At 45.7% G+C, this 27425-nt stretch overlaps 1 protein-coding gene across 2 annotated transcripts in view; it reads left to right on the top strand.

Annotated features, from left to right (window-relative positions):
- Positions 1 to 772: 772 nt before the first annotated feature.
- LOC135918866 (zinc finger and SCAN domain-containing protein 22-like) overlaps positions 773 to 27425 on the top strand; it is a 39183-nt gene continuing 12530 nt past the window's right edge. Inside the window, exons 1-6 of one of the 2 annotated variants that reach the window (XM_065452556.2) lie at positions 773 to 957; positions 1682 to 1758; positions 6297 to 6423; positions 9351 to 9424; positions 16331 to 16475; positions 25220 to 25311. In XM_065452556.2, coding sequence (XP_065308628.2) covers positions 881 to 957; positions 1682 to 1758; positions 6297 to 6423; positions 9351 to 9424; positions 16331 to 16475; positions 25220 to 25311 — 592 coding nt within the window. In that variant the 5' untranslated portion in view covers positions 773 to 880. The remainder of the gene's footprint in view (positions 958 to 1681; positions 1759 to 6296; positions 6424 to 9350; positions 9425 to 16330; positions 16476 to 25219; positions 25312 to 27425) is intronic. The other variant, XM_065452554.2, reaches the window with a different exon arrangement.

Below are 27425 nucleotides of genomic sequence, written 5' to 3'. Positions count from 1 at the left end.
CACACTCGCAACTGTTATAAAGAGCTTACACTTGATTCCTTGTTATTCATTTTAGGTTAAAGTTTGTGACAAGAAACATTTGAAGGCGGGAGTTGGATGTAGCGTATTTGCTTTATGGACTGCGCCACTCGTAGTACTGGGCATGAAACGCAATTTACGGCTGTAGAGCAATCACACAAAACTGTCGCCGGTGTGCTGTATATGACTGAGTTACGGCTATTCCCGGCGCATGAGCGTTCGTTACCAAATATTCGCGTTAATTGCGAAGAAGTTGTAGATTTCTATTGCTAGGGGTGAGCGAAGACAGCACCGCCATTTGTGGGCAACAGAAAAAAGCAAGCGCCACTCGTCGGGTGGTAAGAACTACCGGCTTCATTTCAACTGAGTCAGAAAGTGCCGCAGCAGTCAGCAGAAATGAAGCATCTGGTAATCATAAGCTAGTTAGGTATAACTTAGCTTCTATACCACCTGCTCTTCCAGCAGTGCTTACACGAGCAACAACCTATCACCAGCAAAATGTGCACTTCACTTTTAGAGGACCATTAAAATAAGTAGCGATATCATCCAATAAAGGCACATTTTGCACAAAGACAGCAAGGTTTATCGGGGCGCTCCTGCTACGCTTCAAAACTTTGCACACTCGCGACAAGCTACTGGCGCACTCAAACCTCTCGTTCTTTTTTTCCACCCGTGGGGTATTATTTTAATCGAAACCCGGAACTGACAAAAGCTTTATCAGTTTCCGTTCTTTCTCGACATTGGCTGCGCATGCGCGACGAATCAATAACGCGCTATCGACAGTACACGCCAGTTATAGGACATCGAAACATCAGGCGTGGCTGAAGAAAGCAGCAACGAAAATACGCCTCTTGACTTAAGCATGAAGGGCGAAGGAACACCAAGTACAAGCCGTGACGGTACCCAGGGCGCTTCGTCTACTTTGGGTGCCTACAGAACGTGAGTTTTACCCCTTGTCAATTTTTCCATTGAGTACTGTTACCCTTAGACACGACCCATATAATAGTCTTTAATATGTGTATATTTGTTCCCACCTAAACCGGGTCTTTTTGACAGCCAACTTGAGCTTTGAAATCGGAACCGTCTTTAGATCAAGACGCGTCGACGCAAGGGCGGTGCGAAAATATTACTACATGCGCGTGACATTTGATTGTTTGAACGAGGCGCGTGGGCGCGATCACACGAGAAATGCGGTGGAAGAACGCTCTCTGGCTCTGGAGCTGTCCGCAGAACTGGGCAGCGCTGCATTATCCCGTGTAACAATATTTCGTAAACAGTCGCCAGTTTTAATGCTTCGTTCGCGTAACATATTGGTGGAGGGTGCCGTTCCCCGTCTTCGCCACGGAGCTCCGCAGCAGTCGCTCCTTCCTGCTTTGCACCATTGCTCCCGGTGACGTCACCTCGTCTTTTTGTACTCCTGAGACCCCGACAACAACGTGCCACGTTCAGCGCAGTCAGCTGCTTAAAGCGCAGGATAAGATTTTTCAGAACGTGAAGCAAACGTATACTTATTGAAGAAAATATTTCAGTGATGTACAAGTCTTGCAGTCCTCACAGGCGATGGCGTGCCGTAGCTCGTTGTCCCGGTTACACATTAAACATGATTTCACCTCATTTTTTGTCACAGCTAGTAACTGTCTGACGAATACTTTATTATTCGTAGGATTGCTGACGACGCCTTGCGCAAACAGGGGAACACGGAGCACACACCGATGACCGACGAGACTTGCAATGTCGACGGTACGTAGGCGATTGTCACTTGCCTTTACCACAAACATGGCCGACAACCCCTACGGTTACCGTGCTAGAGGCGCATTTATTGCGTAAAAAGATGCCCTTTACTAGCGCGGCCAAGACTGTTTCCGCATGAGCCAGCTTATAAGTGTCCTTACTAAGAAATTTGTGCTTATCTGGACATATCAAAATTCATACATAACCTATGCAGTAGAAGTCCTTGAATGATTCAATTTGTTATTGCATCGGTGGGCAGGTAAAGCACGCTCCAAGAGTATGGGGGCAGAAGCCGAGACTGTACATTCCATGCAGTGACTAATACGCTCGTAAATTGAATGAGCGCTTAACCATTGGTCTAAAATTTTATTTGTCAAGCAGGATCTGTGGGTTTGACCTGGTAACATCAGGACAATGTTTCCCTTAAACCGATCACGCTGGTTTACAAAAAAAATTCTTTGGTGCTAATACCATTTGTGATGTGCAATTGTGGTGGCGTTTGAGATGTCTTTACCAGAGAATCATAACGGTGCACTTATGTTTTAGGCAGAGTGTGAGAATTGCTCATAATTAGCATGTTACGAGCAGCAGACATATGCCGCTGCGGCCGAATGCAGTAGTTACAGTGCACAATTTGGGGCACCCAAAACAGTTTATATTCGAGTTCTTCGCTCTTTCATACCAAGCATGCGAAACGACAACCGCAGCATAAGCAACCTTAAAAGGTTCATGAAAATACAGCGCAAAGAGAAACAAAATTTTTAGGTTGTTGTTTGCGCTCTGTTGCGATAATTTTTTACCAAATATCCCGACTATGTGGTTCTGAAACATGAACATTATTAGTATTGACAGAGTAAAAATCACTGCACTCAACGATTTCCAATAAGTGTGCCACTGCTTCAAAATGGTAACGTTTTGTTAACGAGAAAATCTACGCCATGCTGAAAAACCGGCCTTCCAAACTGAATTTCATTTTTTTCAAAGTTAATTAGCTTTCCCTGGACGCGTCAAGCAGTATTCCTTTTGCCACTACCTGCACAGCCTCTATCGCTGTCCTGGCGAATGTTGGGACTTTAACGGCAAAACTAAAAGTTGAGAATGCCATAAAAATAAGTTCCTTAAATTGCCCCTATGCGCCTATGAAGTATGATGGGTGTAACGTTAAGGAATAAGAAAAGAGCAGATTGGGTGAGGGAACAAACGCAAGTTAATGAAATCTTAGTTAAAATCAATAAAAAGAAATGGGCAAGGGTACGACATGCAATGAGGAGGGAAGATAACCGATGGTCAGTAAGGGATACGGACTGCATTCCAAGGTAAGAGAAGCGTAGCAGGGGGCGGCAGAAAGTTAGGTGGGCGGATGAGATTAAGAAGTTTGCAGGCACAACATGGCCACAATTAGTACAGGGATGGGGTAGTGGAAGTATGAAAGAGGCCTTTGCCCTGCAGTGGGCGTAACCCGGCTGATCACACTGTAGCTCATTCGAAGTCGAAGATGAAACCAAAATCATTAGTTCCGGTAGTTGGCAATCCGCGTTGAATGATTTCTGTAGCCTGCGAAGGCCTAGACAATGAGGCATGTGGGTGTAGTAGTGCCGTAAACATTCTTAGCCAACTCACCCCCCCCCCCCCCTTCACGTTGGAAATAAAGGTGCATTCAAAAATAGGACGTTTCCCTGCAGTTTTAATGCTAATTGCAGTAGCGTCACTGGTCATCCTGAGTAGGATTCTGTCGTAATTTCCCCGTTTTACGTCTCTCGCCTTTTCCTTTCAGCTTTGTATGAGGGACCTTAGTTATGAAGTGCATGTCCTTCTCCTCGAGCCTTCGCCTAATGCATCCAACCAAGCTGTTACCACCTATGGAGTGGCAGGTGATAGAATGTGACCTATCCTTTTCGGAACTAAGAAAACACGCGCCAGAGATTGAAATCCAAATGCATTTCCTAGGACTCCAGTAGAAGCATTCTGCGCAGAGTTGTACACAGACGCTTCGAAGTCAAATGCTGGGGTGTCCTATGCTGCCGTCGGCCCATCCTTCTCAGAATCCGATGTACTGCATCCGGAAACAAGCATCTTTACGGTGGATGCCTGCACAATACTGTCTGCTGTGAAGTATATAAGAAAATCGAAAGTTAAGAAATCAGCGATATATGCAGACACCTTAAGCGTCGTGAAGGCCTTGATGTCACTGTATACACAAAAAAATTCAGTACTTAATGAACTCTATTCCGTCTTGGACAAAGCGTACCTATCTAACCAGCATATCATTATATGCTGGGTGCCTGGCCATAGGAGCATCGAGGGTAACGTTTTGCGGACGAGATGGCCACGTCAACTGCATCTCAAGCTGTTAACCCTACCGCTGAGGTGCCTGTCACAGATCCGACGCCTTTCTTACGAAAGAAACTACGAGACCAGTGGCAATGTATGTGGGACGCAGAAACAAATAACAAGCTCCACCTGATAAAGCCACAGTTAGGATTCTGGCCCTCTACTACAAAATTGCGGTGAACAGATGTGCTATTCTGTCGTCTCAGAATAGGACACATAATTTCGCACCCATAGTTTACTACTCACTGGAATTGAGCCTCCAACCTGTGGTAGATGCGGGCAAAGGCTGACCGTACTCCACGTCCTCCTGGAGTGTCTAGAAGCCGAATCTGTGAGAAAAAGAAATTTTTCCTTAGCATACCGGCAGCACATTGCTCTTCATCCTGCAATGTCTCTCGGTCCAGAACCGGTTTTTAATACAGACAGTCCTAGGTTTCCTGAGAGATGTGGTCTTACAAGTGTGGCGACACACTCTGCGCATATTTCTGCGCACCTTCCATCTTATCATCTGGCCAAGCATACCACAGCTGCACGGTGGATTGCATGGTCGATAAAGTATTGCGCCACTGCCATGTCACCCGAGGTTTGCGTCACCGACGGTTGCTATAAAAACAGGCTGCCTGGCTGAGAAAAGCCGCCTTCTACCACCCGCTACTGTGACAAACGTAGCGTTGGTATGCCCGTCCGCTGACATCGTTCGCCGAATAAAGACGCGTTGCGTTTTTATGTTGGGATTCATCCTTCGCTAGCCGCGACAAGTTATTAGTCCCGTACATTCGTGGCAATTCCTCTTCAGAGGATGCCACTGTGATAGTTGTACTGTAGAGCACATGCCTCCGGGCCCTTGCGTTTCAAGGGCTCTGGTGAGGCAGTTGTGCTGTAGCTAATTTTTGCATCTTCCTTGTTCTGTATAAAATATGATTCTTCCGCAATGCAGTGTAAAACTCATAGTACTCATCATTAGTTATCGCCACAATCTTGCTGCAGGTAGATTTTACGCACTTTGCAGCGACTATTTTTTAGGCCCCTTTACAGCCACGTCCCATGAACTCATCATTCCACTGCGAAATCACTAACACTGTCTTGGCGCTCTTTGGCCATACCTGGCCCTTGCGCCACTAAACAACACGCATTCATTCATTCATTCATTCATTCATTCATTCATTCATTCATTCATTCATTCATTCATTCATTCATTCATTCATTCATTCATTCATTCATTCATTCATTCATTCCATCCCAGCAGTTTTAATGCTAATTGCAGTAGCGTCGATGGTCATCGTGAGGATTCTTCCGTAATTTCTGGCTTTTAGGTTTCTAGCGTTCCTTTCAGTTTCACGCAATTTCTGCACCATTATAGGGAGTATGTGTACCTATCTACAAAACTTGCAGCGCTATCCATACAGTTCCCACTTTTAACGTGCTTTTAGGCTTTTTGTTGCATAGTTTAGCGACATTGTCTCATGAATTACCACTTCCGCATTTCTTTCCAAGCTAATGTGCTGTCTGCGATAGGACTCTTACTGTGCGCCTTGAGCAATCTTTTTCATTATGGTCCGATAATCTATTGATGGTATACACATAAACAATGGCGAGGACAGCCGTTTTAGTGCTCGTAATGAGCTGGTAAACCTGCAGTGCATACAGCGAGTGCCTATGCACTCCAGCTACACGAGTCACTAAAGGGGTTTTGGATAACCACTACTTGAAAGGCGAGTACGTATTTCGATGACGCACCTGTGTTATAGACAGTCAATAAATTAAGGGCATACGTCAGACAAAAATTTTGAATCCCTCGGTAGAAATGCGTGCTCTCAATCTTTCATTGTCGTCGTCTGCTGCTCATAATAGGTGAACAATAAGCAATGACTTCGTGAGGCATCTGGTGTGTTTATTACTTGATAACACAGCAAATATATTGGGTCAAGCTTTTCACGCACAAGAAACCGACATGTAGTTTTTCGCTTCGAGCACTGTCGTGTTCTGCCCATGGTTAGAAATAAAACGTGATAAGCTTATGAAGAATCCAACACTGCACAATCTTGATTGTTCTCGGCTTCCTCACCGCCACGGAAAAAGCACCGCGCACAGCAGTGAAGTTTCCCTACCACTAAAAGCTTCTTCCCTTGCACCATAAGCATGAAATATTCCTTCCTCATGAAGTGCCCTTTCACTACAGTGAATGAACACCTTTGCTATACTTTTATGCCATACAGGTGCCCCTGACAATGGCAACAGAAGTTGCCAGCCTCTGGGGTCCATCAGGAGCATTGATAACGTACGGCCCAGTACAAGCCGCGCTGGCATGGAGGAAGCATCTGCCAATTTTGAAGATGGTGGCACGTAAGTTCACATTTAGAAAATTTCCCTTAAAAAGCAACTTAGAAAGACAAGAAATTGTTACCCGGTATAACAATGATGCCTCTACATAGTAATTTCTCCTTCAGAGAGCAAGCTGTGATGGCTGAAACAGGTACTGCATCAGTCGTGTAGAGCGTTCGGCTGGTGCGGCGATGCCGAGCCAGCTGGCATTATTAGAAACGACGTACAAAATAACCTCATAACTCGAACCAAACCATAACGTTGCATGAGTCATGTGAACAACCGCAAGAAGAATAAATAGAAGTATACAAGTAAAAACCACATTACCGCAAGAATGGCGACCAATCTTCATCTAGTGCTTAGCGTAGACATTTCAAACGGGCAGCAGGCTGCATAAAAGACATACACTGTATGCTGTGGGAGTACCCATAACAACACACGCACATTAACACCACGAGCCTCTCGTCGAGGTTGCGTGAAGGTCTGCGGAGCTCCGCCCTCAACGACCAAACCTGGGCGACCCAGCACGCCCATGAGGCGGCATTGAGGCAAGCCCTCGACATCCCCTCATGGAAGGCGTAGTGCCTGTAATCATAAAGTGCTTGTTCTGTAATAAAGGTTTATCCCCCCACCATCCAATTAAGCAGAATAAAAAATAGTGTGACTTACTCTATTCAACTGTCAGCAGCATGCATTTGGTCGCGTCGCATTAGAGTGCAGAGGCATATTTTTATACGCTCGCTAAATTTAGCTGGGATCTCCTGCATAAAAGTGGATGCACTTGCCTCGCAGATCCAGTTTTCGTCAATCGCCGACTTTGCTGACTGCTGTCATTGTGCATGAGAGCTACATGGTTTGATGGGCGGAACTTCGCCCAATAAAGAGTTATATTTGTAACACCCAGTTTTCATACTTAGTCGATGTGCAGGGTCACTACAAATGGCAATATTTAGTGGCAAATACAAGCATTGCAATGCTTACTTTCACCACTACCCTTTACCGCATCATGTGCTCTCACTTGGTGCGGTGGAGGCAGCAATTTCCTACGTTATCTTCTTCACGAGTTGGACCTTTCGTAGCACGTCAAGTTTGGCGTCTGAGAAAAAACTAGGACGCCGTAGAGCGGCAAAACAGGCCTTGGTAGCTCCGTCGGGACGCATTGACAAATGACGCTACGCCGTTTCCCAGATGGGTGTGCATGTCCTCACCATGAGCAATCGCTATATGGCCAGCGCCGCTGTCTTTCGCACGAGTTTGTGATGATAGGCGGAACAGGTTAAGAAGTGCCTCGACAGTTTCTGGCGAGAGATCAATGACGCAGGCGTTGAGCACTCAACATACGTGGGCCGATCCCGAGGACAGTGCAATACCGCACGACCACTGTTACATTCTGAACAGCTTGCTGCATGCCAAGATGCCATAAGTTGAAGCTCCGGCCACCGCAAATAATGCTGTACGCCTTTGCGCACGCACCCGCGGAATATGTCTATATTTTAATGCGCCTGCGTAGGCGAGTCATCCCGTAATTGCAACTTCTGTAAATCAACTCTTTTACCTCGAACAAAAATCGCAGCAGGCGCTTAACAAAGAGCGTTCTCTTTGATGCGTGTAGATACAGGAGCCATAGAGGTTCTGACTATACTAGACGAAAACTTGCACTGCGCCGTTTCGTTGGATGCATGGGAATGCGGGATGTGGTGACTACGGATGAGCATCGTTCTCGCAGAGCCAGGAGACCTCGAATGAGGGTCAGACAAGCACCGTTCCATCTTTAATAAGGGCTCATTTGTTTACGACATAAGTAACAAAAGAGCAGTAAAGTACGTATAGACCAGTATCTTCTTAATTACACAAACGAAATGTTATTGAAGAAAAGGTGACTTGTGCTGGGATGTACAATTATATGAAACGCATCGAGTCTCAGTGGGCTGGTGAAGTTGGAGAACAGACAATATTTGCGTTAGCATTGGAACGGTTTGTGAGGGCATGCTTATGTACTGAAGATGGGTAAAGTTTATCGAAAGAACAAATGGTAGTTAATGAAGACCTTTTACAAACATTTCATCGGAAGAAATTTTTATCTATGAAGCGATGACAATGTTTCAGGCCATGCCACGTTCGAGACGACGCCTCGGACACCCATATCCCGGCATTTCAAAGGCGGCACAACGCCCGTTAGCGACCTGGCATAGACGGTAGCGCCAGATTTTCCTCTAGGCATTATTATCACAAGCGTCACCACAGAAACTCTTCAGGCCTGCTCGCATCATCGCCAACACCATTCTGTCCTAAGTCTCACGATACATGTGAGGCCGAGGCATACTCTTGGAAGTCCCGTGGAGTCCGGAAAAGGGGGGGGGGGGGTTGTGACCAAGAGATGGCGAGCAAACTCGGGACGCACTGGTTTCCCTATCACCAAGTACTGAAGGGGGTCTGATCTGTGCTTCGGAAATCAAGTGTAAAAAGGAGCGGCATCAGGGAACCTTCGGTTTTGGACAAGCACCTGTAGTTGAGTGGTTTTCCTCGTAAAACCATAGTTCTAACTACAAGTAATTGTAGTCGCTAGGTTATTATGCGTGTCTTGGCGCACATGCCACCATAAGTGTTTGGTTAATAAGCGAATTATTATCGGACATTACACTGTCTACAATGCCACGAGCTCTACTTTGTTTAATGGTCTAATACCTTGCTATACCTGTGGTAGCTTCGCCATTCATCTTGGCAAAATACTTTTTCAGATCGATCTCGTAGCTTGCGATATATTGCCTCAGATCAACATATCTGTGTACGAGATGTTTGAATGTCTACACTGGCGTGTCTACATATATCTGTGTACCTCATAAGTCGCATGCCCTTGCCGAAACGTTGGCTTCAGCTGCAATCTTTTTTCGACCCCGGTTACCCACATCATGCCTACAGTTCATGCGACTATCTGTCTTGCGTTCTAGAATTTCCGAGAGCACCATGGTTCACCAAGAGAAGACGCAGTACCAACTGGCTGAAAGCACGTCCACCGTCTTCGGTAAGTCTGAGAAGGTGTTTTACCTGCTGTTATACCACGTCTCGCCTGGAAGGCGATTGATGAATGTAACGTCTGCAAGCTCACATGACCCATTCAAACAGCATCAACGCTGGCTCGGAGCTACATGGTTCTGCGCAATCTGAGCTGAAGATTCTGCATGGTTTCATAGTCACAAAATTCTTCTAATCTTCTAATCACTAGGATGGCTCGTAGATTACCTTTCAGTAATTCCTGATGCATATTTAACAGAAGTATGAAAAGAATGTGTGTATATGTAACGGAGAGGGTTGCCGAAACAAGCACAATGCAACATGCCCCAAAGACACCTTCTGGCCATTTGAGACGTGTTTGTCCCAACTGCGAAGCAGGTGCTCTTGGTTTACTGTACAAGATATCACACCCTCGTCGTGAAAAGAGAAATCAGCGGTAAGGCTCCTAAAACCTTGGATTAGTAGCAGTGCTTCTTCTTGGGGCTGTTTACTGAAGTGGGTAACTGCATGATGAATCGAACTGGGCTGCGCGTCCAGTTCTTACTATAGATTGCACGAAAAAGGGATCCTGCAAAATAATCGTAATGATTCGATGGAACGAAGAACAGCAGACGTGGACGAAGACGACGTAAGACAGGGTATGTACTAAGGACGTCAAATGAAAGGCGAACAGCCGAGCGCATAAGTGAAAGTAAAGTACGCGCTATGCAGTCATCATAATTTACAGGTGGGAAAATCCGGTTTCACCGCAATGAGCGATGATGCTCCCACTATATTGTGATGCTTTGTTTCCTCTTCCGGTTGTCTTTTATTCGGAGGCGACAAAAGACGACGCCGCGGTAATGATGACAGCGCAAACTATAGCACACTAACCGCTGTTCGTGTTTCATCTGACGCCGCTATTGCGCATACAGTATCGCTACAAGGTGCACTCATACGCGGTCTCTACTTTTGTATTCTAGCTCTTGCTTTCTCATTTTTTTTCATTTCTCGCTATCAGATATGGCAACCAGAACATAAACGACACTATCCCTCTATAGGGGGAGTGTCCTCCCGCACTGCTATCAAACACTATGTCTGCGCCTTTCAGTCGCGATTACTGAACTGCCACACTATGCCCTTATCTCACGCTCCGCCCTTCGCGTTTCATTTAACGCCGGCAGAACTTGTCATTCCTGGCAGGTTTTTTGTCTTCGCCTGTTTGGCGCCGTTGCATTACTGAGTTGCGGAACTCCAACAAAACCAAAACTTCTTCATAAGTGCGATGTTGCCTTACTTATATCAACGAACTATGGTAGGTAGGTATTTGTCTGGGGCTGTTTCAATAAAAGGACAATCAGTACGTCACCGATGACTGACTCGCACATCTTCCATCGAGCAAAAAGGCCGGTTCCCCAATTGTCCACGATGTAAAAGAATTCAGACCGTGATCGTAGGCGTGCTGCTATCGTTCTAGAGGCACCCATATCTGTGAAACGTATGGTGTGTGCTTCGTAAAACCTGTGCGACCTTGTAACGACTTTATGATCGGGCAAGGTTGAACAGATTCGAAAATTAAACTTTTCTTATACAAGTGGCGTCATCTTTTCCATATTAATGGTGTGATATATACATAAAACGCCCTTTATACTGTTGTATAAGGCTGATTCCTAACGCAGATTACATCGCCATATCGGTCTCTCTCGATGATATCTGTTCAGCCCCTCTGCTGAACCCAATCAATGGCAGCTATAAATTCGCGTCAGACGGCTGAGGTAGTCTTGCTGTTGTCGTCATACGATCGTATTCCACGCAGTAATCGTGCTGCCATCGTCACGCACTCAACTACTTGATTTACTCGAATACGCTGGTCCTTTTCGTGAGACTCCGCGGAACCCCAAAAAAATGCTCCATAGCAATAGAAAATGCTTCGCATCACCTTTGTTCTCACGGTGCATAGTAATTCCACGATGTTTTCTTTTCTAGAAAAGCACTTTACAAATCTGCACGCAATCGTGGATCCATCCTTGACGTGACCATAGGCATCTGAAACTGAGGCATCGGCAGGAATGTACAAGGTGTAGGGGTTGGGGGACGGACGTCGCGGATGAAAACCCAAAACTTGGGGGGAATTTATTCTACATTTTGTACAGGGAGGTGAGCGTCAATTAACAGTTGTACAGACATTACGGGCCCGCAGCAACTCGGACGCTGCGGCCCGCGGCAAGAAGTTCGAGAGAGGTGAATCAGGGAATCAGGGCATGTCCCAGAATGCTCAGGTCTCTCTGGAAGGCTTCTTATAAGCCCTTCGAGCACTGCAAGTCACGTCATGTTTGACCAATGGGAGAGTCCACTCCGATGACGCCACTTGCAGCCAATGGTAGGCGCCCGTGTCGTGGTGTCACACCTGGCGGCTTGCTTCGGTCTTGCATCGCAGACTGCCAATGCACTTCGAACAAAGAGAAGGGGAGGGCTGCACCTGCTTCACTGTCGGATGCCCACCTGCTAATCCCGGCGGCGCACGAACTTGTTGGCATGTAAACTCGTTGCCTTAAACTTGTCTGCTCGGCCGCTTCTCTGGAATGCGCTTTCCTGCTTCTGCATTCCTCAATTAGCTGTGCTGCAATCCGATGTGGTCTGGGGAACTCGAAGTAATCGCAGGAACCAGCTCCATATCTAACAGCTCGTCCTCGCCCCGGTTGTTCTGAATGGCCGGTGAAATCAATTCGCTGGCCAGGAGGAACGCTGAAAGAAGCTGCAGGGTACTGGAGTCGAGCCACGTTTGACAACCCTCGGGATCCTGGGCCCTGGAGAACATACGTCAAACAAACCAAATAACACAGCGCTGCCCCACGTGTAAGCGCAGGCTCTTCACCCCTGACTCGCCAGGCTATTACTGAGTCAAAATGAACCCTGATCTTTTAGTTCCCCAATTTCGACAAAACAGTTGTAACCACCCTTCCAAACAGCTATCCATTTCTCCTCGATTGCCGACAAGACCAGAGTACTATTGTTGTTGCAAAACAAAAGGGTCGTTGACGATGCAAACAACAAATGAAAACAGCCGAACATAACTTAAGTGGCCTAACTACACGAACAGCATGTTTCCAATCTATCGCAGTGGCGTACTTATCGCACGTATTGGCGCCACTGAATAATCTGGTCAACCTCACAAGTACGTAATCACAAGCGCACTAGCCTTGTGGTCACTAAACAGAACGCGTACTTGCGTTGTAGGCAAACTCTTCATTTACGCTTACTCACGTTTCTTCCCTGAAAGTCCTACAGGACACGTGACGTAAACGAACAATTAAACTCGCGGGACTTACACACTCCGCAGAACTCTTAAAATGATGCGTCTTCTACTAACTCTTTCCACGCACGTTCACTAAAGAAGTCAGAATACACGGCTGCCCTCACACACACACTAGCAACCCAGTCATAAAGTCTGCTTCCTTCCGTCCACACAGGACACGCGCTAATGGAACTAAGAACGCTTCTCCGTGCAAATCATGCACTCACTCAAATCTACGCGCTTAACCTTACAAAATTCAAAAACGCTTAAAAAGAAAGAAGGTTAAATAACACACGCGCTTTACGATAGGCCTCTCAACAATAACCTTGACCCTCAGGTTACTCACACACACACAAAAAAAAAGCCTATCTACTTATTAATGAGCATCTCGCGAGACTACATGTTTACTTAAAACGCATCTTTCAAATCTCGGAGCTTCTCAAACGAAAACACAAACAAAGCTCATACGTTTACATATTGAAAGAAACTCTAGTCTCAAATCGCGAAATTTTCCGATGCTCAAAAATAAAAAGCAAACACTTCATTACTACGGAAGGGCTCTTGGCCTCCCTTTCCAAACGCTTATGTCTGACTCATACTCTGAGCCGTCCTCGCGGTGGCCGCGGCTTGAAAGCTACTCTGGCTGCCGAGAGACAACAAAAGGGCTGACTAACTATCAGCTCCCCCAAGACGTTACAGTCTCCTGCCAATTTGCGTCCTCGCGCCCCGCTTTCAACACAAACTCGATTGACCGCGTCGCTACTCCCCACCTGGTCTCGTCCTGCCACCTTGCGTTTCTTCGAACTGCACGCTGAGCTATAAGAAGAACTACGGAACGACGAGGAGCTTAACTGCCCCGTGCCCTTTGTCCGCGTCCGCGCAGAACATTCTTCGCGGTCCCCCTTTGACCGGTGGCTCGAACGTTTTCGATGCGTCAACATCGTCCTAGACGACCGCACCTTCTTCCTCGCGCCCTGCCCTTTTGGGTTTCTCGCCATTTTTGGCGGCGCTACATTAATTACCGTCTTTCGGTTTTTAGTGCGCTTCTTTTTACGGCGCTTTCTCTTTGCACTCGCCTTCATGTCGCCTTCTCGTGCCTCGTGCTGGCCGGTACACATTTCGTCGGCCCGGATCGGTCTCTTACCCGCACAGTCTGAGTGATTTACATTTAAATCAACCCTCTCTCTGCCTCGACTGGCGGACAGCCCAACCGACTCTGGCACAATGCAGCAGGCTTTACTCGAGTTAGACAACTCGCACTCTTGCGAACTGCCCTCTGCTACATTGCCCAGCTCACGCTGTGTATCGGCACACAGCCCGTCGGTATCGATCGCTGTCTCACGCGCACAGTCCGAATGATTATTAACTGAATCATCCCTATCTAGGCCATCTAGACTGGCGGAGAGCCGCACCGATCCCTGAACAATGCAGTTGTTCTCTCGTGGACTACGGAGCTCGCCATCCCGAGAACTACTCTCAACTGCATCGCTCAGCTCGCACTTCACTTCTGCACGCACATCTGGCTCTACATGGGTGCTCGCGTCTGTCGCGTCAACAGTACCCTTTTCCTCGCTAGCAACCTCGCTAACCTTACCAGCGACGCACACGCTCGGTAACTGTGCCAATTTGTTCGCAGCTGGCCTAGCTGTCTCTACAGTCATCTGTTGGCACAGCACCTCGTCGCTCTCCTTGCGGCCTTTAACGGCCTCTATTGCCACTAAGGCATCGTTAGCAGCTAGCCTTTTCCCTTCACTTATGAATCTGCAGCTAATCTCACAGGCACTACTCTTTTCGTCGGCTTCTGGCGAAACTCTGCTAGATGCTTCCTCATTCTTTCGCTCTGTACTACCTACAGAATTCTCAGACAGCCGTTGTCTCTGTGCCAATAACTGATCACAATACTGTATCTCTTTGATCAGTGCTGCCTTCTCTCTCTCATACTTTTCCTCTCGCTCACGTTCGCGTTCATTCTCACGTCCGTGTCGCTCACACCTAAGAGTAAGTTCTTGAAGCTCCTGCTTCCGTTCATTCTCGCGTTCTTCACGCTGACGCTCACTCCTAAGCTCACGACGCTCTCGCAAACGTACACGACGCACACGCTCCCGTGGCTCCTGTATCACCTCCCAAGCAAGCGCAATGCTTTTGTCATCATTGCCACTATCATTAATCGCCTTTATGATAGCTGGCGTTTCCATCCGTTCGTCCGCCTCAACTCCCAAATCGTCGCACACCAACAACAAGTCTAACCTCGTCAACCTTCTAAGATCCATGGCAGCTGCCCCGACAGGTGGTTAAAACTGTTTTCCTTAATTAATTTGTGCAAACACACAATGCAACAAATTCCCGATTCCCAGAACTATCAAAATTGAACACACAACCTTTGAGTCTGGCGAATCATAAGGAAAAAAACCACGCGCTCACTTACGGTTGCAGCACCCTGCCATCCGGTTCATTCGTCCGCTGTTGCCGGTTCCTCCGGACTCCCTGGGTCGAAGGCTCGCTCCTTCTTCGCAACTCCCAGTCTCTTCGGACCTCTTTCGACGAAGGCTTTCTCTTCTTCGCTTTTTCCGGTTCCTTAGGATCTCTCTCGACGAAGGTTCATCCGTAGCGCTGCCACCAGCTGATGCATTCGGAGGCGATCCTACCGCTGCCAACCAGATGTAGGGGTTGAGGGACGGCACGTCGGGATGAAAACCCCAAACTTGGGAGGGATTTATTCTACATTTTGTACAGGGAGGTGAGCGTCAATTAACAGTTGTACAGACATTACGGGCCCGCAGCAACTCGGACGCTGCGGCCCGCGGCAAGAAGTTCGAGAGAGGTGAATCAGGGAATCAGGGCATGTCCCAGAATGCTCAGGTCTCTCTGGAAGGCTTCTTATAAGCCCTTCGAGCACTGCAAGTCACGTCATGTTTGACCAATGGGAGAGTCCACTCCGATGACGCCACTTGCAGCCAATGGTAGGCGCCCGTGTCGTGGTGTCACACCTGGCGGCTTGCTTCGGTCTTGCATCGCAGACTGGCAATGCACTTCGAACAAAGAGAAGGGGAGGGCTGCACCTGCTTCACTGTCGGATGCCCACCTGCTAATCCCGGCGGCGCACGAACTTGTTGGCATGTAAACTCGTTGCCTTAAACTTGTCTGCTCGGCCGCTTCTCTGGAATGCGCTTTCCTGCTTCTGCATTCCTCAATTAGCTGTGCTGAAATCCGATGTGGTCTGGGGAACTCGAAGTAATCGCAGGAACCAGCTCCATATCTAACAAAGGACAACCTTTTCGGGTTTCTTGGAGTGAGAGCTTTGCATTAGATGAAACATTCTTTTTTTTCATCATACCTGATAAGTACAAATTTTACATAGCCAGGCGGCTGACAATTTTCTCTTCAATGAACGTTTCACCACCTTTTGGGGTTAACTAATTTCTCTTAAGCTGGATTATGCCTTACCAATTTCAAAGGTAAAACTTGCGGGTTAATTTACCACTGCCTTAGCCAGAGCAATAATCTTCCGAAAAGCTTTCACATTTATTGAGCAAAATTTTGAGAATGAGCAGCCAATAAAAGCGCTAGTGTAGCGTCAACGATCTAGACAACACTCGTTGCTTCCCATCCTTCTTGCTTCTCAATCAGTACCTCTGGTTTCAGGGCATACAAACATGACAGAAACCGAAAGCACAGGTCTCAGACTTCCATTCTACAGCAGCAGCAGCAGCATCGGCGATTACGCAGTGGCCAGTACGAGCCGGACTGGAGCAGAGAAAGCACCGGACACTTCGGGAAACGACGCTAGGTGAGCAATGTTTGTAAGAATTCTTTTATACCTGAATTCCTCCAAGAATTAAGCTTGCAGTGACGCACACGTACGATGGGTGGAAGGTCTGATGACCTAACTGCCAAATATCAGCTGCCGCTCAGACAATTTGGTGTCGGCGAAAACAAGCAGCTTTAGCTCAGGATCTATTGCCTAAGTACATTGAAAGGGAGGAATGAATGTGCTTGACAACGCTGTACGAGTGTTGAAGCTTGTGGCATTTAAAAACATTTTATGTCATAACACAAGGAATTACATTTTCAAGTTGCCCTATGCTGAAGAAAGCATTGAGAAGTTATAGAAACAAAATTTCACCTTTATATCTCTGAAACGAAAACTATGCTACGTTTCTATGCTGCACCAAATAATGCATGTAAGGTGCACAAAATGTATCTATTACACAGCACTTTAAAATTTTCTATTTTATGAGGAGATCATCGCCAATGCTCGCACACGTTGTTAAGATTTCAAGCGAACTGCAAATAGATACAAAGAAAGTTGTCCACTTGGGATTCTCCAAGAGATGCAGCTAATAGAACTGCGATATATTTTTCCAGTAGTTAACTTTGTAGATTGTATGCTTCCACTGTTCTCAAATTTAGCGATATATTTTTCCACTTGCATACCTAAACCCAAATTATGATGGATGCATATGCCCGAAATAAACTAGTTCATGCAAGCGAAATTTGATTGTTTGATAGTTCTAATTTACTTATTAAATAATACGGTCTGGATACCGGCCAAGCTGGAATGATTAGAAACGACGTGTAAGGTCTCGTGAACCGCAACAATAAGTACAAGTATACAAGTAAATAGCATATTACCGCAAATATAGCAACCAATTTAAAAAGTGCGATAGGAAGGAGCTAAGACATTCAAAGTCGGCGCGCACATCTCGGCTTTATCGCCTGTTTGCTTTTCATCCATAAACCGAAGAAAATATGTCGTATCAGCAATGCCTTAACTCAACGCTTGCAGCGGTCGTTAACTCGTCGATAAAAATGTAGTTGGCCACGGAAACGAAAGTAAGTGAAATATAGGTTATTTATATTGCATGAACGAAGATTGCAAGGAGCATTGTAGTCCTTATTCGCCCAACCACAAGATAAGATGCAAACAAGAGAGACTTCTTCGGCAGCATATATAACCATCTGTCCATGAAAATACTGAAGTATTTGGCATATTTCTGCTGGCTACTTTGGGGGATATATTATGTGCGCCTCGGCAGCTCGATGCCTTCGGCAGGGCCACTGGGCATTTAGAATTCGAATCGAATTTTAAGACATCGTACAAAGACTGCAGGAAAATTTGGACCCGGAAGTTTTCCGTCGTATTCGATATGCAGGATTTCAATTAAGACGTACGATGTCCGGCAGGGGGTCAGTCCACCTATACTTGTCAGAAATCACGCGAATAGTTCGCCTTTGTACCATTTCTAATTATTAATTAAGGCGAAAGCCTCACGTGACTCGTTGCAATGGCTCACGCCCGCAAAAAGTGGCAGCGAGAAAGAACTTTAATGAAAACGATGGCGCAGTGGCCTATCCATGGATGCAGTTAAATGGTAGTAATCGTGAAACAAAGAAATAAAAAAAAATAACAACGAAGGGAAAAACTGCAAAACACAAACCCTGAACAAATATTACCAGGAATGGCTCACACCCATGTAAGCAAGCAACGCTGTAATTGCCGAATATGAACAAAGGAAAGAATGAAACAAGGAACGAACGAACGAAGGAAAGAAAGAGAGCCGATAAAAACAAGAACGAAAGGATCTTCAGGTATTGCATTAGGTTCTCGCATATGACTTTGAGAAGGTCGATCTACAGAGCCAAACGTTTACTTCATACTGCGGCTCACAATGTCTTGCAAAAAGCATGACGCGTCCGATCGTGCAACATTAGTCAAAAGCATGGGTGTAACAGGCTTTCGATTTCAAGTGTTAGAAGAGTGGAGCATGCTGCCGAACTTTTTTACTCTTCTTAGCATACCAAAGGGTCCTAAAAAAATTCTCCGACGAGTTCGATAGCCCATAATGCAATGTTAAAGCGCAGCTTTATACGTGTTCTTATTTCGATATATGCTGAGGGAAGATTTTGAGACATAAATGACTGGTTGAATGATCCAGTGCAATCGCTGGTCCTGCTTGGCTTCCATACCATACTATACAATTCGCGTCGCGCACACAATCAGACTGCAAAACAATTGCAAGCAAAGACAACGAAACAAAGTAAACCAAACAAGCAAGCGCGAGAGAAGACGCTAATCGACGATAGTACGAAACGAGCGTCCTGGTTGAGACCAGATTCTAGTACGACAGGCGCGGTAGGGCGGGTCCGCGTGAAACCGGCTTCCCGCGCGTGCGCCACTGCAGGGGCATATCTCGTCGGTCTACACCTCCCCGTCGTTCACGGCTCGCGTCTTTCGTCTTTCGCCGCTGTGCTCGTTCGCTCGGTTGCGCCGCCGACGCTCGGCGCAGGAGCGGGCCATTAAAAGCTGCGCCATAAAACGGAGATGTATTTTAGATGACGCAGAAGACTTTTCTAATGATGAATGTTTCACTTCCGATGGTACGTTTGAGGTCTTTTCCCTGAATACTCCTATCAATCAGGTGATGGAGAAATGTGCGGAATATAACGAACCCTTCTATATAGCTTTCATTGATTACGAGAAAGTGTTTGATTCTGTCGAAACCTCAGCAGTCATGGAGGCATTACGCAATCAGGGTGTAGACGAGCCGTATGTAAAAATACTGAAAGATATCTATAGCGGCTCCACAGCCACCGTCGTCCTCCATAAAGAAAGCAACAAAATCCCAATAAAGAAAGGCGTCAGACAGGGAGATACGATCTCTCCAATGCTATTCACCGCGTGTTTACAGGAGGTATTCAGAGACCTGGATTAGGAAGAATTGGGGATAAAAGTTAATGGAGAATACCTTAGTAACTTGCGATTCGCTGATGATATTGCCTTGCTTAGTAACTCAGGGGACCAATTGCAATGCATGCTCACTGACCTGGAGAGTCAAAGCAGAAGGGTGGGTTTAAAAATTAATCTGCAGAAAACTAAAGTAATGTTTAACAGTCTCGGAAGAGAACAGCAATTTACAATAGGCAGCGAGGCACTGGAAGTAGTAAAGGAATACATCTACTTAGGGCAGGTAGTGACGGCAGATCCGGATCATGAGACAGAAATAATCAGAAGAATAAGAATGGGCTGGGGTGCGTTTGGCAGGCATTCTCAGATCAGAGAGGGCACGGCACACGCCTGAGGGACAGCATGGCTGAAAAGCTACTGCTCGTTTTGCAGGTCACGTCGTGGTTTTCGGGTACAGCGATCACTTGGGATGGATTGCCATCCTGCCTGCCGTATCATCTCGACAACGACATGCTATCGGATGCGACAACATGCAAGCCGCGTGGCCCGTCATTCCTACTTGGCCGCATGGGGGACATCACGGATTTCCGATTCGTCGACAAGCTTCTTTCGAGAATTACGTCATCGGCGGAACTTCTACAAAGGCAGCACCTCGACACCCACGGCCTCAGAGGGCACGGCACACGCCTGAGGGACAGCACGGCTGAAAAGCTACTGCTCGTTTTGCAGGTCACGTCGTGGTTTTCGGGTACAGCGATCACTTGGGATGGATTGCCATCCTGCCTGCCGTATCATCTCGACAACGACATGCTATCGGATGCGACAACATGCAAGCCGCGTGGCCCGTCATTCCTACTTGGCCGCATGGGGGACATCACGGATTTCCGATTCGTCGACAAGCTTCTTTCGAGAATTACGTCATCGGCGGAACTTCTACAAAGGCAGCACCTCGACACCCACGGCCTCAGAGGGCACGGCACACGCCTGAGGGACAGCACGGCTGAAAAGCTACTGCTCGTTTTGCAGGTTGGTTCATGGCCTGATTCTATTTCCTATCGCAGTGACGATAGATTTCTCGTAGTTCTGCCGTGCCCTCGCAGATGTCGCGCCATTTTGGTTGACTGCTGGTCAGTGATGCTGTTGTTGTTGACATCGGGGGATATCGAGGAGAATCCAGGGCCCCTGACGGAAAAATATTTGAAGGCCATTCTAGACAACCAGGCAGAAACCGACCGCAAACTTAATTCAATTCAAGAACAAATTGGTGTTCTCTCAGCAAGGACAGAAAAGCTGTCAGATTACCTTGTGGTAATCCAGGAGATGACCACAACAATAGATAAGCTCGAGGATACTGTCAGGCAACAGGCCAAAAAATTAGTTGAGTTTGAAAACCGTGGGCGGCGTAACAACCTTTTAGTGTTTGGTGTCCCGGAAAAGGCGAACGAAACAGAGTCAGATCTCAGGGCAGCTGTTGTAGATAACATTTTTAAAAAAGAACTAGGTGTCCATGTCACCACAATAGAAAGAATTCACCGTATTGGAAGGAAGAAGCCAGAAAAACAGAGACCTATCATAATGAAATTCTATGACAGCAGGGAAAAGGACAGTATTCTAAAGAATTGCAAGAAACTTAACGGAAAATCTGTTCACGTCAGCAATGATTACGCAAAAGAAACTGCAGACGTTAGGAAGAAACTATGGAAATCTGCTATTGTAGAAAGGGACAGCAAGCAAAAGGTGTCTCTGGTTCATGATAAGCTTAAGATTGATGACCGTCTATATGCCTGGGATCACAGTCGCAACGAGCGTGTTCTTTGCCAAGAACGCCGTGATAAGGGCCGCCATAGCAATCGCAACGTGTCAGGGGAAGCTTGCAATGGCAAGGAGGGCATGCCTTCCTGCAGTTCAAATACAGCATAGCTCAGAATCGTTTCGTTCAATGCTCGCAGTATTCTTAACAAGGTTACTGAATTAGAATGTCTGTTGCTATCTGAGCGACCGCACGTCGTTTGCATTACAGAAACATGGCTCAACAGTGCTATTTCTTGCGACTGTATTATCCCACCTGGCTACACAATGTTCAGGTGGGATCGGGACTCTCGTGGTGGTGGTGTGGCCATTATTGCTAAATCATCGCTTACAGCCTGTACGGTTATGTGTGACATGTCGGAATCGGTGTGGTGTAAAATCATGTTTTCTGGCATGTCGTATCTCATAAGAGTCGTCTATAGGCCGCCAACTACTTCACCCGATTTTCTAGATATGCTAAATACGTTTCTTTGCTCACATGTAAACAGGAACACCAGGCTAATAATGACTGGTGATTTTAACTTGCCAAATATCGATTGGGAACTTATTTCGCCTGGAAATAAAGAAATTTATAGTGCCGAAAAATTATTGGATATCACATTTTTTCATAACTTAAGGCAAATAGTGAAGGAAAACACACGTATAACGTCCCAATCGCAGTCATTGCTTGACTTGGTGTTCCTTTCCCATAAAGTAGGCGATTATGAAATGGCAGTCACCGATGGTATATCCGATCACAAAATCATTTTGCTGAATGTGCTTACTTCTACACCACCACCTACAAAACCTACTGTACGTGTTGAAATCAAAGACTATGCTAAGGCCGATGATACATCTATTCTAGATTATTTAGAAAAGTGTTTCAACGAATTTGAAAATGTCTCCGAGATCGAAACAGTTGAAGATTTGTGGCAGCGCTTTCAAGCTATTATTAAACTCTGCATAGATAAGTTTGTTCCGACCCGACTCAAGAAAACGAAGCGGAGTAACCCATGGATAACTAGGGATATTGTTCACGCGAAACGGAAATTAAAAAGGCTGCGCAAAGGAAAAGCAGATCCTAGGGAAATACACGTAGTACGTCAGAGAATAAAGGCTTTGCTACTCAGTTCGAAGCAAACATTTTTTAATCGCATTCTAAGTGATTTTCTTAAGACTTCCCCAGAAAAATTCTGGCGTTATTTAGACCGCAGAAACGAAAAAATAAAGCAAATGACGGTAGGAAATCGTATAGTAGAAGAAAAAGGTGTTATCGCTGATGGATTAAATAAATATTTCCAATCAGTATTTACGCGCAGTGATCGACCATTTCCAGTAGATGATGGGGAATCTTTCAGCGAAAGTTCCATGGATGCTATCAACTTTACTCAGGGGCGTATTCCAGCAGTTGCTACAGTTAGATGACAAGAAGGCTTCTGGGCCAGACGGAATACCTACTGGCTTTTTGAAAAGGTATGCTGAGTGGATATCATTTTATTTGGTAATTATTTTTCAGAAATCACTAAGCACCCATTCCGTGCCACAGGACTGGCGTTGTGCAGTAGTTATCCCCATATTTAAAAGTGGCAATCGTACTCTAATGAATAACTACCGTCCTGTATCCCTTACGTCAGTTTGCTGCAAGGTTATGGAACACGTCATAGCGAAACATATAATTACCTTCCTGGAATCAAATGGCCTCCTTTGTGCATGCCAGCATGGGTTCCGACGGGGACTTTCCACAGTGACACAGCTCATTGAGACATTACACGATTTTTACAAAGCTATGGACAACCGTGAACAAATGGATGTTATATGCGTTGATTTTGCCAAAGCCTTTGATAAGGTTCCCCATCGTAAATTACTTTTTAAACTGTACAAAGCAGGTATAAATGGCGACGTTCTAAAATGGATTGAAAATTATTTAACTAACCGCAAGCAGGCAGTTCGCGTTGATGGTTCCGAGTCTGGTTTTGTAGATGTATATTCAGGAGTACCACAGGGGTCCGTGTTAGGGCCAACACTTTTTCTGCTTTACATCAATGATGTAGCAACCGCTTTAGATAGTTCTGCTAAGATAAAACTCTTTGCAGATGACTGCTTGATTTTTGCGCCGGTATCTTGTTTAGAGGATCAGATGAAGCTCAACCGAAACCTTCAGGCGTTTGGGAGTTGGTGTGACAAGTGGGAAATGCGAATCAATTTTGATAAGACGACATACACGCATATCACTGCAAAAAAGAATATATTTACTTTTCAGTACGATATTCTAGGCTACAATCTAGTTAATGTTCCTTGTTTCAAATATCTTGGTGTCTCTATTTCGCATGATTTAAAATGGCACAATCAAGTAGAAAGAGTGTGCTCTGCGGCACAGAAGAAATTGGGTTTTTTAAGAGCAAAACTGGGGAGGGCAACAAAAGATGTTAAACTGCTGGCTTACAGATCTCTTATACGACCATCCCTAGAATATGCGTTAGTAGCATGGGCGCCCCATCAAAAGGTAATGTGGGCCAAAATAGAGAAGGTGCAACGCCGGGCGGCGCGCTTTATTTGCTCGAAATATAGGACAGACTCTGTTTCGGCGATGTTAAAGTCTTGCGGTCTTGAACTGTTGGAAGATCGGTGCAAGAAGCAGAGAGTAAAAACGTTATTTCAAATAATTCATGGTGAACTAAAAATTAATAAAGAGTTGTATTTAAAACCTCCAGGCAGACTGAGCTCCCGCTTAAGTCATAGTGAAGCTATTAAACCGTACTTGTCCCGAACCAATGCCTTTCGTTGTTCGTTCTTCCCAGATTCAATAGAGCTGTGGAACAAGCTGCCTGCAGAAATTGTTCGCAGTTCTGATACTGCATTGTTTACAAATGCAATCAATGTTCTTTACTAAAACTGTACCATGTGGATATTGTAAAGTGTTTTTCTTTTCTTTTTTCTCCTTTTCCTTTTTTCTGTTTGTGTGCGTGCGGCAGCTGGTTGAACATTTGAATACATGCCTTACAGTCTGTATATAGTATCTTGTATTGTATCCGTAGGACACTGTAGTGTATGTGCATATTTCTTTTGTATCTGGCTGTTTTGTATGAACGTATATGTAACATCCCTCCCTGTTATGACCCTCAACTGAGGGTTGACAGTATTTCTAAATAAATAAATAAATAAATAAATAAATAAATAAATAAATGAACAGCAGGTTGTAAATATCACTCAAGAGGAAAGTGTATAATAGCTGCGTCTTACCAGTACTCACCTACGGGGCAGTAACCTGGAGGCTCACGAAAAGGGTTCTACTCAAATTGAGGACGACGCAACGAGCTATGGAAAGAAGAATGATAGGTGTAACGTTAAGGGATAAGAAAAGAGCAGAGTGGGTGAGGGAACAAACACGAGTTAATGACATCTTAGTTGAAATCAAGAAAAAGAAATGGGCATGGGCAGGACATGTAATGAGGAGGGAGGATAACCGATGGTCATTAAGGGTTACGGACTGGATCCCAAGGAAAGGGAAGCGTAGCAGGGGGCGGCAGAAAGTTAGGTGGGCGGATGAGATTAAGAAGTTTGCAGGGACAGCATGGCGACAATTAGTACATGACCGGGGTTGTTGGAGAAGTATGGGAGAGGCCTTTGCCCTGCAGTGGGCGTAACCAGGCTGATGATGATGATGATGGCTCCTTGTGAGCGTGTTGAAGACGGAGATGTATTTTTTAATACTTAGGACGGTTAGCTTTTTAACTAACCGTCACTGACAAACATTTCTGCTCGCCTGCACCAGTTTCATGTAGGCGATAAGTGATGCATTAAATAATGGAAGGCTTCTGTGTTGCTTGCACCACGAACAAAGATTGGTTTTAATTGTCAAGTTCAGGCTCAATTTCTGCAATTATACAGTACAAATCGAGCGCAAAATATCAATGAAGGAACTTGGCGCTCGAATTGAGTGAGCCTCCTTATCATTAATACCCGATTAAGTTTGTCAACCCCTAAATTGGCAAAAGGTGCTTTTGTTATTTCATAACATGAGTCGGCCATATTGAGCTGCTGTGTTCGTGTGCTTGCAGGAATGCTACTGCAACAGGAGGAATGGAACAGCAAGAGTACGGCGGTGTCAGAGCGTGTGATCAATCATCTGTGAAGAAGTTGAACCACAAATGTGAAACGTCTGGCAAATTTATAAGCGGGGCTCATAGTCAACCTGGACATTACCGCACGCATGCCGGCGAGAAACCATACAAATGTGAATTATGTCAGAAATCGTTCGCGGACAAGTCGAATTGCCGTAGGCATCAACGAATTCACACCGGCGTCAAACCCCCTATCTGCCAAATATGCACTAAACCATTCAAAAACACAACGGAACTTAACTTTCATCTCAAATCACGCGGTAACGACAGGCCTTTCGGTTGCGACATATGTAGTCTCTCCTTTAAGCACAACTCAACTCTCAGAAGACACCGCCGAAGAATTCACGAGAGTGAAATTCCGTAGTAGATCAAGCAGTGCGGATTTCTGTTCGCCAATAATGAAAACCTCGACGCACATCTCTGCCAGAATATTAGGTGCCTATGGGCAACCAGCGCTGAAGCTTCGCGTGCCGACAGCAGCGCCGTAACACACAGCCTAGCGAGCGGTAGACACAGTTTCCGGTAGCACACGCAGTGATTTAGTGTCAGAAAATTCACCGATTGTCTTGAGTCACACTTTTCACGGCTCCTCAAACGGCAGGGAACCGACGTGCTAGGACGTAGCAGCGCATGCGCTCTACGCAGCGCGCATGGCCATGGACAGAACTTGGCTGGCCGCATCGGGCTAGAGAAACATTGATACAGGCGCACGTTTCTTATCGCTAAATATGTCGTGCGATCTTCGTAGCCTCCCTATCGGACGGTTTCAGCATATTTTAGTAACGCATGAAAAATGTCGTAGCGCCTCCTGGCCAGCGCTGGTTCCCCATTGTGTGGATATTCGTTTAGAGATGCACTTGAACTCATTGCCAATCTCGTGATGCATACGGGTGGGCAGTCGTAACAATGTGACTAGCGCGCAATTGAAGTGAATAGCCAATGAGTTTTGCACATGAACATGACCATGAAGCCTTGCAGGAAATAGTAACCGATGACATTCTCCCGCAGGGGTGATAAACTAACCGAACGCATCGTGGGGGGAAACGGGCTTCTTTTGACATTTAAAACTGCTGAGTGACATGCAAGACGCGAAGGATGCCGCTTGATTTTTCCAAATTACGAGAAAAAACATCGTGTCCGACTGAATTTGGGATGCTTGAATGTCGAAGTATACTGCAGGCTGTAGCTCACTGTTCGCAGAACTATGTTGTTCGCCAACCTAGCATTAGCAAACTCATTTCTAGACAAACCATAATGGTCTGCAGGTTTGTGTTTTGTGTCACTAGAAGGTTGGAATGTTCGCACAAGTTCCTTGACACCTCGTTTAGTTCTGCAAGTGGTCTGACAATGTGCTAGTTAAGCTTTACCTAACCAACCTGTTCTTGATTCTATAGTGTGAATAGAAGGGAACACCTCTCATTAGGAACCATTTAAAAAGGAGGCACAGTTTTCTTGTCAAATAAAAAGATCTGCCAATGTTTGAGGTTCTTAGGCCTTGCTGCCGTCTAGAGATAGCTTTTACGGCAATATATAGACGCATAAACATGAGGAAATTTATTTGCTTTGCAAGTTGTTCAATGAACGTAATGTTTTGGTTTTATTTGGCTCTTGTATTCATACCGAAGCTTTTTGTCCTTTATCATGCTGTTCATAACAGTGAGACTGCATTAGACTATCGAATATTTTACGAATACAAATATTATAGGTGTTTTATTGAGGAAGAACCTCTGTCAGTTTTAAAGCGCAGTTTCTCATTCACTCAGAAGTCGTCTCTTTTGACTTGCACGCCACTATATTTACAGCTGTAGAATGCTTTAGCCTGTTTGTGACAAACGTATCCCTGCGAGTGAGATACAGTTTTAGTAATAATACTAACACGCGCAGTTGTATGCCCGCTTGCTGTGAGCGCGTTTCACCGACTACCAAATCTGAAGTTACTGCTCACTTTATGACGCAGCTGCATGCATCAGAACATTCCCTATAACTATCATCGATTCAATCTTTTCTTTCTTTACTGTTGTCCAAACTTTCGTTATCAAATTTCACGTGCAACGCGAATACATTGATGCCTTCTGGAAGGCACGCGAACATTAACTATTCCGCTGGAATCTTCTACGAACCATGTGTCAATAACCGGCGCTAC

The sequence above is a fragment of the Dermacentor albipictus genome, chromosome 9 (assembly GCF_038994185.2).
Source record: "Dermacentor albipictus isolate Rhodes 1998 colony chromosome 9, USDA_Dalb.pri_finalv2, whole genome shotgun sequence".
NCBI lineage: Eukaryota > Metazoa > Arthropoda > Arachnida > Ixodida > Ixodidae > Dermacentor > Dermacentor albipictus.
The sequence above is the reverse complement of the archived record's forward strand: the minus strand, read 5'-3'. Positions and strand labels throughout refer to the sequence as shown.